Below are 12,526 nucleotides of genomic sequence, written 5' to 3'. Positions count from 1 at the left end.
ATCCTGGCCCTAGTCTCCCTTCCGCACTTGCCTCCCTTTCTCCCCTGCTGCTCATTGCTCACAAGCTTGTGGTCTTTACCCTTATCTCATCCCCAAGGCAGCATTTAACAGACACCATTGTCATAACACATCTCTCAAGCTCATTGTCACCTCCAAACTACCAAGAACAACAGCCCAAAGTGAACACTCCGGGCTCTGGGGAGGGGCTGGGTGCCTGGGAAAGAAACTGTTTTGATGCCATGTCCTTGACATCTGGGGCTGGAGTGATAGCACAGCGGGTAGGGCGTTTGCCTTGCACTCGGCTGACCCGGGTTCAATTCCCAGCATCCCATAGGGTCCCCTGAGCACCGCCAGGAGTAATTCCTGAGTGCAGAGCCAGGAGTAACCCTGTGCATCGCTGGGTGTGACCCAAAAAGCAAAAATAAATAAATAAATAAAAATGTCCTTGACATCCTTGGAGTTTAGCGTCCGGGGCCACCGTATACACTGCCAAACCCAGCGGTCTTCACCCACCAGTCTCTGAACTGGTGCTGGTGCATATGGGTAGAAAGGGTGCAAACTACTTCCCCGGCTGCAGGAGCAGAGGTGCAGATGGTGCGCAGGGCCAGCGCTAGCCGGTGCCAAAGGTCGAGGAATGCTTCTGTAGATCAAGGGGCTCAGAGAGATGCACCCAACTTGAGCATTTCAGGCTCCACTTCCTGAGTGAGGCTGGGCCCCAGCCTGGCGCCTTTAAATTCTGGCCAGTTCCCAGGGGTGCCCTGTGTGGAGCTGCACCCACGAGTTGGCCGGAGCAGTTACAGTGCTGCAGAGCTGGTGGCTATCTGGAGCCAGGAATGGTGTTGGGGACATTGTTTATGACATCACACCCATGTCTCTGGGGGAAGTCATCCTACTCCCCTCCCACGTCCCCAGGCATTCTGGGGAGTGCACATAGGGTCAGATTTCAGTCTCACTCACTTCATTACCCACCCGTCCCCCACCCTCTGACCACAGACTCGTGTTTCTCCTCCTTTGGTCCTATATTTGGTTGTAATTTCTTGTTGGGTCCCCTCTATTCCTACCCATCTCCTTTCAGCAATTTCTGGCAAAAAAAAAATTGGGGTGTGTGTGTGTGTGTGTCTGTGTGTGTGCGTGCATGCAGAAACAATTCCAAGAAGGAGAGGGGAAAAAAAAAAAACCCTGAAACTATTCTGAAAATATCCTGTTTTCTCTAGAACTTTTTTTTTGCTTTTTGGGTCACACCTGGCGTTGCACAGGGGTTCCTCCTGGCTCTGCACTCAGGAATGCAGAGTGGTGGTGGTGGTGGCACCCTGGTGGTGCTCAGGGGACCATATGGGATGCTGGGAATTGAACCCGGGTCAGCCGCATGCAAGGCAAACGCCCTACCCGCTGTGCTATTGCTCCAGCCCTAAACTTTTCTTTCTCAGAACAATTTCATCGATTGGAAGCATAAAATGCCCTGGTGCCTGCTCCCCAGGGGGTCCTGGGCATTTATAAGTCTAAACTGAAGTCACTAGTGCTCCACAAATGGGGAGGGGGACAGGGAGTGGTTTTGCCTCTACATTTTGTGTCTGGGTTATTGGGGTGGAGGTGATGGTGATACAATTGGCATTTAGTGGGCAGAGGCTCGGGGCGGGATTAAGCATCCTGACAGCCAAAGGATGATGTGGTCCAAAGTATAGTGCTGAGGCGGGGAACTCAGGCTTGGCATACTGAGTATGATCTTTGTATGTCTAAGTGATTTTTGTTTTGTTCCTTGGTTATTTGGGTTTTGAGGCCATATCTGATGGTGCTCAGAGGCTCTCCCTGGCTCTGTGCTCAGGAATGCCCCCTAGCAAAGCTTGGGGGACCAGATTGGTAGTGGGGATTTAAACTTTAAGCCCTGTACGCCCTCTCTGGCCCCAAATCTGAGTGTTTGATCAAGTTCCTAAATTCATCAAATGGCTTCAAGACTGGGCAGGGCACTACACACATCGGAAGTACTTCAAACCTCCAGTTTACTATTTTTTATCATTCCTCTCTACTCCTGGGCGTTTATCATCCTTTTCTCTGCTTTCATGTCTCTGGATGTCTGTTTGCTTAACTGAGGGACTAACAAACCTCAGCTTTGTCCTCCTTGGCCGCCATTGCCCACCCACGTGGGAAGGGTGGGAAGGACTGTCCTGGAAGCTGTCAGCCCCTCTCACTTTGGGGAATCAGACACAGCACTGCAAGATGGGCAGCCGCCAAGGTTCCCTTCCATTCACAGCCCTCGGCTGCCTCCTTCCGCGGGGATCCTGGGAGCGCCGTCCTGCCTTGCTCAGCAGCCAGCGTGGATCCAGGCTTCCTCGTGTGTCCTCCCTCCTTCCGGGAAGCCCACCCTCAGTGTTCAGACACTGGCCTCCTTCTGAGCCCCTGAAGGCTGGTACATGCAGCCTGCATTCCAGCAGCTGCTCGCTTGCCACTTAGAGGGGGCGAGTCCTGGAGAAGAAGCCGTGAAATGGGCAGGGGTGCGCCATCCAGGGTGAAGGCTGTCATCCTTCCCGTTTCTGCTGGCGTTTGGATACTGAACAGTGCTTCCAAGTTATTTGGTTTTGCTTTTGCTTTTGCGCTGCACCTGGAGGTGCTCAGGGGTTACCCTTGGCTTGATGTTGGAAGGTGGTGGTGGTTGTTTCTGATGGTGCTTCGGGATCCTTGAGGTTCTGGAGTTAGACTGTACCTCTCATGTGAAAAACATGTGCTCCTGTCTATTGAGTCATCTCCTCGGCCCCTCAAATAGTTGGGTTTCTTTCTTTCTTTCTTTCTTTCTTTCTTTCTTTCTTTCTTTCTTTCTTTCTTTCTTTCTTTCTTTCTTTTGCTTTTTGGGTCACACCTGGCGATGCACAGGGGTTACTCCTGGCTTTGCACTCAGGAATTACTCCTGGCGGTGCTCAGGGGACCATATGGGATGCTGGGAATCGAACCCGGGTCAGCCGCGTGCAAGGCAAACGCCCTACCCACTGTGCTATCGCTCCAGCCCCTCTTTCTTTCTTTCTTTCTTTCTTTCTTTCTTTCTTTCTTTCTTTCTTTCTTTCTTTCTTTCTTTCTTTCTTTCTTTCTTTCTTTCTTTCTTTCTTTCTTTCTTTCTTTCTTTCTCTCTCTCTTCCTTCTTCTCTCCCTCTCTCTTTCCTTTCTTCCTTTCTTTCTCTTTCTCATTTTTTTTTTTTTTTGCTTTTGGGTCACACCTGGTGATGCTCAGGGGATACTCCTGGCTCTGCACTCAGAAAGTATTCCTGGCAGTGCTTGGGGGAACATATGGGATGCTGGGGATTGAACCCAGGTCGACTGCGTGCAAGAAAAATGCATGTACTATTGCTCCAGCCCCAAGAGTTGGATTTCTTAGATTTTTGTCAGGAATTTTCCCTTTTTTGTTTTTTCATTACTTGGGCCACACCCAGTCATGCTCAGGGGTTACTCCTGGTTCTATACTCAGGAATTACTCCTGAGAGTGCTCAGGGGACCATAGAAGGATGGTGGGGATCCAATCTAGGTAGGCTGCATGCAAAGCATGCGACCTACCTCCTGTACTGTCTCTCCTGCCATGAATTTGCCATTGTTACTTATGGGGGTGGGGATTTATCTGATGCAGTGCTCCCATCACTGGCCCTTCCTTTCCCTTTTCCTCTTTTCCCTAATAGCTACTTGAACTGAATCCCCATAGCTTTTTTTTTTTTTTTTGCAGAGGAGACCCATTCGGGGGTGCTTAGGGGTCACTCCTGGCAGTACTCGAGGAACTATATGTGGTGTTGCAAACCTAACCAGGGTGAGCTTCAAGCAAGACAAGCCCCTTACCCCTGTGCTATCCCTCTGGCAGTACTGCAGGCACTTTATCTCTCCAGCAGCAGCTGGAATGGGAAAGACCCACCCAAGGGAGCTGATGCAGTGTGTGTGGGGTTTAGAGTAGCGCTGAGGTGGGCGCTGGGTCTTTGCAAGGCAGGAGGTGAGAGCCGGTAGCATCCTCCGGGCGGACGGGAGCAGGCCGGTAGCTGAGATGTAGCTGTTTAGCAGGCAGGGGCAGGTTTGAGTGTGGGGCGGGGCCAGGGAGCAAACAGACCTTCATGCTTCCTGGGGAGCTGCAAGGAGGAAAGGCCGCCCTGGAGAGCTTGCATCTTCAGTAGGCCGCATGTTGCTGTGGCCGGTGGCCTCGTCTTGGGAGGGGTTCTCCCAGGGTGCTTCCTGGGAACTCCCCACTCCTTGCCCCTTCCTGTTGCCAGAGACTGGGAGCCCAAGATCTCTGGAGGGGGAGTCTCAGGGGGTGATTTCCATAAAGGGGTGGATGGGGTGCAGAAGTGCAGAGTATGAATGTAGTAGGGCTGGGAGCCTCGCGAGTTCCACTCAACCCAAGTGCTCGCGCACGGTCATGCAGTCCAGGCCCACGTGCAGCCTGGAGACCACTCACTTCCTTCCGTCCCAGAGTGATGTGCCCAATCTTCTATCCACCCCCGAGAATCACAATCCGCTTGGGGGTGACAGAGGGGGATTTAGGTGGGGACTTAGCGTCTCTCATCCCCAGTGTTGTTTTTAAGGAAGCTTAAGCTCAGTCCTGACCACTCAGGGAGCCCCAAAGTAGCTTCGAAGGAGGAGTCCTTGGAGGGGGGGGAAACTAGGGGTGTGAGGCTAATCTATAAGAGGAACCACAGGGGACACGGGGTGGGGAGGGGCATCTCTAGAGCAAGATGTCAGGGGAGGAGGAGTTTTATCTGTTCAAGAACATCTCTACTGTGGGGCCCTGGGATGGGCCTCAGTACCACATTGCTCCTGTCTGGGCCTTCCACCTCCAGGCAGCCTTCATGGGTTTTGTCTTCTTCGCAGGGACACCCCTCAATGCCACGGTATTGGTGGCCACACTGCGCTACCGAAAGCTTCGGCAGCCTCTCAACTATATTCTGGTCAATGTGTCCCTGGGGGGCTTCCTCTTCTGCATCTTCTCCGTCTTTACCGTCTTCATCGCCAGCTGCAAGGGCTATTTCGTCTTTGGCCGCCACGTCTGTGCTCTGGAGGCCTTCCTGGGCTCAGCAGCAGGTACCGCGGGGGGAGGGGGTGCGAGGGGTGGGGGAGCAAAGGACCTGGCTCCATTATTGGAAGTGGGGGGCCAGGCTGTGTCAGAGCGGGCCCCCTACAGTGGACGCTGAGTTTGGGCGCTCTTTTGAACACTGGACTAAGAAGCAACCCAGACTCCTCCGGGCCCGAACTCCAGCTCTGGCTCCAACCACTGGGCCGGCACTGTGTCTCCAGGCTCCTTCACTGTCTGTATTGCTCTCTTGCCTGCCAGAATTCCCCTCCTGTTTCACTCAGGTCTGGTGACCGGCTGGTCCCTTGCCTTCTTGGCCTTCGAGCGCTACATCATCATCTGTAAGCCCTTTGGCAACTTCCGCTTCAGTTCCAAGCACGCGCTACTGGTGGTCCTGGCCACCTGGGTGATCGGCATCGGAGTCTCCATCCCCCCCTTCTTTGGCTGGAGCCGGTGAGAGCGCAGGCTGGGGTGCTGGCTGAGCCAGGAAGGCACGCAGGGTCCTATGGGTGGGGGAGTGAGGGTTGGGTCACAACCAGTGGCACTCGGGGTCTATTCTTGGCTCTGCTCAGGCGAGACCCCTGGCAGTGTGGGGGATCTTGGGGGATCAAAGTGGGGTCCACTGTAAGCAAGGCAAGTACCCTTCCTCCTGTACTATCTCCCCAGCCCTGGGCACAACTTCTCAAACCGCAGGTGGAATAGCTGAGGAGACAGACGCTAGTTGACTCCCGTCCAGCCTGGGAGAACAGAATGCCCCCTGGCCTGACGTCTGGCCCTTCCCTGGGTTCTAAGAACACACGCCCCGGGAATCTCGCCTCTCTTGAGTCTCGGGGGACCCCAGGGAAGTGCTCGTGCAGCCGGCGCTTGGTCTGTTTGCAGGTTCATCCCCGAGGGCCTGCAGTGCTCCTGCGGCCCTGACTGGTACACGGTGGGCACCAAGTACCGCAGCGAGTACTACACCTGGTTCCTCTTCATCTTCTGCTTCATCGTGCCTCTCTCCCTCATCTGCTTCTCCTACTCGCAGCTGCTGGGGGCCCTCAGAGCGGTGAGTGACTTCCCTGCAGGTCAGGGCGGAGGGCTTGGGAGCGCCAGGTGAGAGGAAAGAGTGCGTGAACACTCCGGTGCAGGGCATCTGGAAACGCCCGCAGCCCGGGGGTGCTGGCTAGAAGCCGGGAGAGAGTCGGGGCTAGGCTAAGGTGGAGACATCTCCGCAAGAGCCACGTGATCCCCTCCAGTGCCAGGAGCCAGGGGCCGCGCCCGCATCCTGCTTTCAAGAAAGGAGAGCCGGAGCAACTGGGCTGGACGGCACCAATCACTGGACCAACTGCCCCCACCAGCGGCAGAGGAGGGCAGATGGGGAAGCCGCGGGCCACGGCGACACCCTTCTCTGTGCTCTGCCCAGGTCGCGGCTCAGCAGCAGGAGTCGGCGTCCACGCAGAAGGCTGAGCGGGAGGTGAGCCGCATGGTGGTGGTGATGGTGGGCTCCTTCTGCCTCTGCTACGTGCCCTATGCTGCCCTGGCCATGTACATGGTCAACAACCGGGACCACGGGCTGGATCTACGACTCGTCACCATTCCTGCCTTCTTCTCCAAGAGCGCTTGCGTCTACAATCCCATCATCTACTGCTTCATGAACAAGCAGGTAAAGCTCTCTCGTCTGCGCGCCCCGGGAGCCAAGTCCAAATGCCCGAGCAGCTAGTAACTCCCCCATCATGAGTGCCTCAGAGCTCCTGGGACGAGTCAGAGGGTTTCTAGGGATGAACAAAGAAAGCCTTGGAACCCCTCCGCCCCCACTCCACCCCCTGCTCCCTCAGCGGCAGGTTGATTTTATTTATTTATTTATTTATTTATTTGCTTTTTGGGTCACACCTGGCGATGCACAGGGTCACTCCTGGCTCATGCACTCAGGAATCACCCCTGGCGGTGCTCAGGGGACCATATGGGATGCTGGGATTCGAACCCGGGTCGGCCGCGTGCAAGGCAAACACCCTACCCACTGTGCTATCACTCCAGCCCCAGCAGGTTGATTTTAAAGCCCTCAAAGGGAAGAACAATGTAGTCTCGAGATCACTGAACCCAGGCAAGGCAGTAGGACCCAGAAAAAACGAAGTTGTTTCAATTTCAGGAAGCGAAGCGAAAGGTTTTCGATTTTTGTTGAAAAGATAAACAAAACCGGATAGACGGAGTTGCCCTCAATTCCCCATCCTTTTCACAAATTCCTCATCTTTCCCCATTCAGTGTCGAGTCTGCAGGAACATATGTAAAACAGAGCACAACCCAGGCCTCATCTAGAACAGCTTCTCATCTGAATGGCCCAGCTGGCCTCCTGTCCCAATTCCCCAACCGAGCTAATCAGCGTGAACTCAGACAAATCTGGGAATGAGCCTCCTTGTAAGGCCAGTGGCCTGCTGAGGACGGTTTCCTCGGTCCCAGAGATGGAGTCAAATAGGAAATGTGGAAGCAGAACTGGCAGCCCTCCCCTGGCTGGCAACACCTGCCAGCCAACACCGGGGGCATGTGGGAGGAAGGGAGGACGGGCCAAGGAGGCTCTGCCCTGGGCCCGCTCAGGAGACAGGCCGATGCCTGAGCTTTCCCAACCTGCGAGCTGGAGCTGGTAGGGATTCCCTCATTGCCTGCGTCTTTGGGGCCACCCCTGGCAGTGTCCAGGGGACCGTATGTAGTTGTGGGGCTCAATCCAGGGCCTTACCCACTGTACTGTCTCTCTGGCCCTGGCAAGAATTATTGCAGCCCCAGGAGTGTAAGGTAATTCGAGACTGGAAGCCAGCTAGCTCTGGAGTTGGGGCCAACCTATTCAAAATGACCCAGGTCTCAGCATTGTGCAAAGCTCACGGGGAAATACCAATTATTTATTTATTTTTTTCACGTGTCCTGTTTTCTACTGCATCCTGGTCTGCCAATAATCCTGCCCTCTCTTTCCCTTCAGTTCCGAGCTTGCATTATGGAGATGCTGTGTGGAAGGTCTGTAACAGAGGACTCCGACACGCCCAGCTCCCAGAAAACTGAAGTTTCGACTCTCTCTTCCAGCCAAGTTGGCCCCAACTAGAGGAGTTATTATCAGCCCATCAGCAGCAACCAAGATTTCACAGTTAAGGAAATTTCTACTTTCTCTGTCATAACAGTGCAGAAAAACAGACGGTTAAGGCATTTGCGGAACCCAACTGCCATTTTCCTAGTATTCCCTTTCTACCTACAAAGCTACTGTTCCAGCTTGGGTCTACCTTAGAAAGGAAGCACTAAAACCATGTCGACAATCACCCATTTCTCAGTGGCATGGGAGATCCAGCTTCTGCATAACGGTGCCTATAAGGAAGCATGGCTGATTTTCAATTGTTACAGCTGATTACTTTCCTTTTTAGCAACATTTTTTTTTCTTACTGGAAATGCACCAATTCTGAATTAAAATTTAAGAAACACTTTAAATAACTCCTACAGCTTTGGCAGGGCTAGCTCCAAAAGCACTAGAGCTGGCTGGGATTGTTGCAGGACACTGTCCCCCTTCCCCTTTTTTTTCCAGGGGGAGGGCACTTTTGGGGGGTCACATCCAACGATGCTCAGGTTACTCCTGGCTCAGGAATTACTCCTGGCAGTGCTCAGGGGACCATATGGGATGCCGGGGATTGAACTCAGGTTAGCCACGTGTAAAATACCCTCCCTGCTATACTATCACTCCAGCCCCCAACCCACCTCTATTTTGATTAAAATTAACTATGAACTGTCTTAAGCACTTACTAGTTTGGTAATACCTTTCCCATTATCAAAATAAATTTGCACATCTTAATACCATTATACAATGGGGAGAAAAACCTATTTTACACCTATACCTTATGTTCCTCTTATATCTGAAAGTTTTTTTTTTTTAAATAAATTGCTTTTGGGTCACACCAGGATGCTCAGGCTTACTCCTGGCTCTGTGCTCAGAGATCTTTCCTGGTGGGGCTCAGGGACCGTATGTGGTGCTGGGGATCGGCCATGTGCAAGGCAAGTGCCCTATTCACTGTACTATTGCTCTGGCCCACTGTCTTGTCTCTTTTCAAATAAAATCCAAGGTAAAAGCGTGATTCTGGGAAATGTACCGCGTTTGGTGTCAGGTAATGAGCTGGGTTTCTAGTTCCATGGCCCACGGGTAGCAAGAAAAGGGCTGCAGTGCCAGAGAGGTGGTCAGACTCCAGAAACAGGGAGAAAGGGGTGACCAAAATGGCAAAAGGCAGTTAGGCTGGAGAGGGGGTAGGCCAAACAACTTAAAACATCCATTTATCTTTGGTTTTGAGGCCGTAACCAGTGGTGCTCAGGGATCAGTCACTCCTGGTGCTGCTCGGGAGACCAGGTGGTGCCCGGATTCAAACTGATAGCAGCTGTGCGCAGGGCAATCCCTTTCACCCCGTACTACTCTCTGGCCACAGCACCCATAATTCTAAGCCAAGAGTTCCACCTTTTTTTCCTATTTTTGAGCTACACTTGGCTGTGCTCAGGGATCCCTCCTGGCAGGCTCAGGGGACCTTATGGGGGAAATTATGGTAAAATACAGGCAACAAACCTTTCAGCTTAGCCATTTTGTATGTGCGTGTATTTGGGCCACACCTGATTGTGTACAGGGACTGCTTCTGGCAGTGCTTGAGGGACCATTTGCAGAGCAGTGCCATGGCTGTGGGAGACAGGGCGGCGAATTAAGGTAAGTGCCTTAACTTCCATCTCCAGCTCGCTTTCACGGAAGAGAACAGAAGACACACACAGCTCACAATGAATGTAAACAGTTTTATTCAGAAATAGATTTTTATTTAGAAACAGTTTTATTTAGAAACCTGTTTGCATTTAGAATATAAAACTTGGTTTACACTCCATTAAAAAAATAACTAATATCCAAATTCAAGAGAGCGAGCTTTCACAGAACACACTGTGTGGGTGTGCGGCTACTGTTCACCAGCATCAGGCTAGACTGGACCCAAGCACCAAATCCAGGGGGGCCACTAGAGATGAGCGTACAATATTTGCTGCTGAGCACCCCACATCCAGAGCTGCCATCTCAAAAGATGAAGGTTTGCTTCCTAAGCGTGTGACTTCAAGGCCTGGTTTTTCTGCATCATCTACCAAGTGGCAAAACTCCCTTGCCACACAGCCATGTGCTGGTGGCACTAATTCTCTCTGGCCTTCTGAAGAGCATCAACAAGGAGGTGGTTTCTAGAGGGTCAAGTCCCTCCATTACCCTCTCCAGACTGGAGTTAAACCCGAAAGAGTATATCCACTCTCCACAGCTCAGGAAAAAAGCTGGTGTGAAGTTTTCATGATATTTGGCTTTTCACCATGCTGAGTAGCCCACCTCCGCAGATTGTGGAAGACCAAAGGATAGACCCAGGTTTAGATTATAATAACCACCCAGCACCACCTGAATGTATTAACTAGATATATATGGAATCATAAAGGTTAGATATACATATACTTATCTTAGTAACCTGAGGGCTAAACACTTAGAATACTATTTTTTTTTCTTAGGAAAGAACAATATGTAAGAAAGGGGACCAAAAATAGGCAGTTTATGCTATGTCAAATATGGGTAATATGGAGTTGGGGTCAGCGGGAGGATTCTTCCGTTCACTCTACTGAGTCTCTCCCATGTGTCTGGTGAGAACGGAAAATTTATTGATTCATGATGCACTTTTTGGCAGTGGGGAGAGTGAGTGATGGGTCAAAAGCAGGAAAGGTGAGTCATGATCCTCAAAACCAAAGAGCCCGCTCATCTCTGAGTCTGAACTCCAGCGCTCCAGCCGACACAAAACCACGCCTGGTAGTGGTTAGCATTCTGAGGTATGAGGATTCCTGGTAAATTCAGCAGCACGTGGTTTTTGACACCAACCCACAAGGTAAGAACACTGCAATCAAGCTCCTAATTAATACTGCTATTTTACCACTGCCTGAAAGAGAAAAGGAAGAAAAAAATACCCCCACAACACTGGGCAGGTCTAAACTCTATGGAAGGTGATCCAAATCATCTTTATTTTATCTTCGGTTTTAGAAGTGTCCTCATTCAGCAATCATTTCTTTTGCTAAAGGCACTTTCAAAGACATGATTAGAAAGAATATATTTCAACTGCAGCGGAAGCAGGATTAAGTTCTCCAAACTCCTGGGAAAACAGGAGCCGAGGCACTTACGATGATTCAATGGGCAAGACAGACCTGCGCATTTCAACAGACTGTACACCCCCAAAAATGTGTGTGCCCTGAAAACACTTGTATTTTTCCTTCAGTTTTCCAGCTGTTTCTATGTATAATAAACTCTGTAAAAAGATTATATGCACAACTTGATTGATTTTCAAGTCACTGCCCCTACCTCTTCCCACTGCAGCTGTGCCTGACAAAATTAGCAAAGAGCTAGTCAGTCCTACATGCAAGGAATAACACAAAAGAGTAGTGACATCAATTTGTAGCAGGCTTACTTAATAGAATTCTGTCACTGCCCAGATAATGCCAGAATCAGTTGCTGGATCTGAAGCAACTGAATAAAATATGTGGTCCCAATTCCTTATGAAACACACTTGTCAAGAAGCAAAATTAGTTTTATCTCTCCTAGTTTATAAAGTGTGGGGTATATTTTTCCCTTTTCTCTCTCCTGAACAGTTCTTATTGATCTTAGGCTTAAAAAAATTAGTAAAGTCAGAATTACAAAAGTAATACAGGAAGGGGTGAGAGTGAAGGGCTAGTGTTCACTTAAAAGTGTTAAGTTGAGGATCTTGATCCTTCATATCATGCTCCCAAGCAGAGAACAAATACAAAAATAAACACACCATGTAATATATAATACAAAGAGCAAACCTACAAACACAAGTGTACTAATTAGAGTTGTTCTCAGAAGCCCGGTTTCCCTACAGTCCCTCAGAAAGAAGGAAGGGGACGGGATGAGTTTTCGTTACGCCTTTTCATGTCTTAAAAAAAGTCTGTAATAACAGTCTCAGTAGCGCAAACAATTTCATGTGAAACCAGAAGCTGTAAAAATAAATTACTTTTGAAGAAACATGGGATCCTCTACTACAGCTCAGAATTCATCATGTCGTACTAAGGCCTCACCAAAATCAGTGGCCTGACTGCCCACAAATAAATCGTACTTGTCAACAATCTCCTCCTTGGTAAGCTTGCCATCCTGCAATCGAAGAGAACAGTGAGTTGAGGTAGAATATATTTCTCTTCCCAAATTAGAAACACTTCCCAAATATAGAACAGGGATTAGTTAAGATTTGAGTTCCAGTTCCCACTAAATTAAATATGAACTTGAACACTTATCCCCTGACCTATATATACATAAAAGGAAAAATAGTAATTAGTACATTGTTTCTTATTAAGAAAGCTAAATAATAAAGCTCAGTAACAATGCTAGACATACTGGTTGTTTCATGAGGAGAAAACTCCTCCACTTTAAGCAAAAGATGGCACACCTTCTACGTCCTACGTGTGGGTTAAGTGTCAAGAAGTGAGCAAATACCTTGAAGT

At 50.3% G+C, this 12,526-nt stretch overlaps 2 protein-coding genes across 3 annotated transcripts in view; one reads left to right on the top strand and one right to left on the bottom strand.

Annotated features, from left to right (window-relative positions):
- The first annotated feature begins 4,694 nt into the window (after positions 1-4,694).
- Positions 4,695-8,093, top strand: OPN1SW (opsin 1, short wave sensitive). Its single transcript, XM_004608279.3, has 5 exons — positions 4,695-5,040; positions 5,314-5,482; positions 5,909-6,074; positions 6,432-6,671; positions 7,974-8,093. The coding sequence occupies exons 1-5, from the start codon at positions 4,695-4,697 to the stop codon at positions 8,091-8,093; spliced, it is 1,041 nt and encodes a 346-aa protein (XP_004608336.1).
- A 1,689-nt stretch (positions 8,094-9,782) lies between these two features.
- Positions 9,783-12,526, bottom strand: part of CALU (calumenin) — a 33,242-nt gene continuing 30,498 nt past the window's right edge. For both annotated transcript variants that reach the window (XM_004608280.3, XM_004608281.3), the window contains exon 7: positions 9,783-12,179. In XM_004608280.3, the coding sequence (XP_004608337.1) occupies positions 12,075-12,179 (105 nt within the window). In that variant the 3' untranslated portion in view covers positions 9,783-12,074. The remainder of the gene's footprint in view (positions 12,180-12,526) is intronic.

This window comes from Sorex araneus, chromosome 1, assembly GCF_027595985.1.
Source record: "Sorex araneus isolate mSorAra2 chromosome 1, mSorAra2.pri, whole genome shotgun sequence".
NCBI lineage: Eukaryota > Metazoa > Chordata > Mammalia > Eulipotyphla > Soricidae > Sorex > Sorex araneus.
Note: the sequence above shows the minus strand (reverse complement) of the source record. Positions and strands in the feature narration are given on the sequence as shown.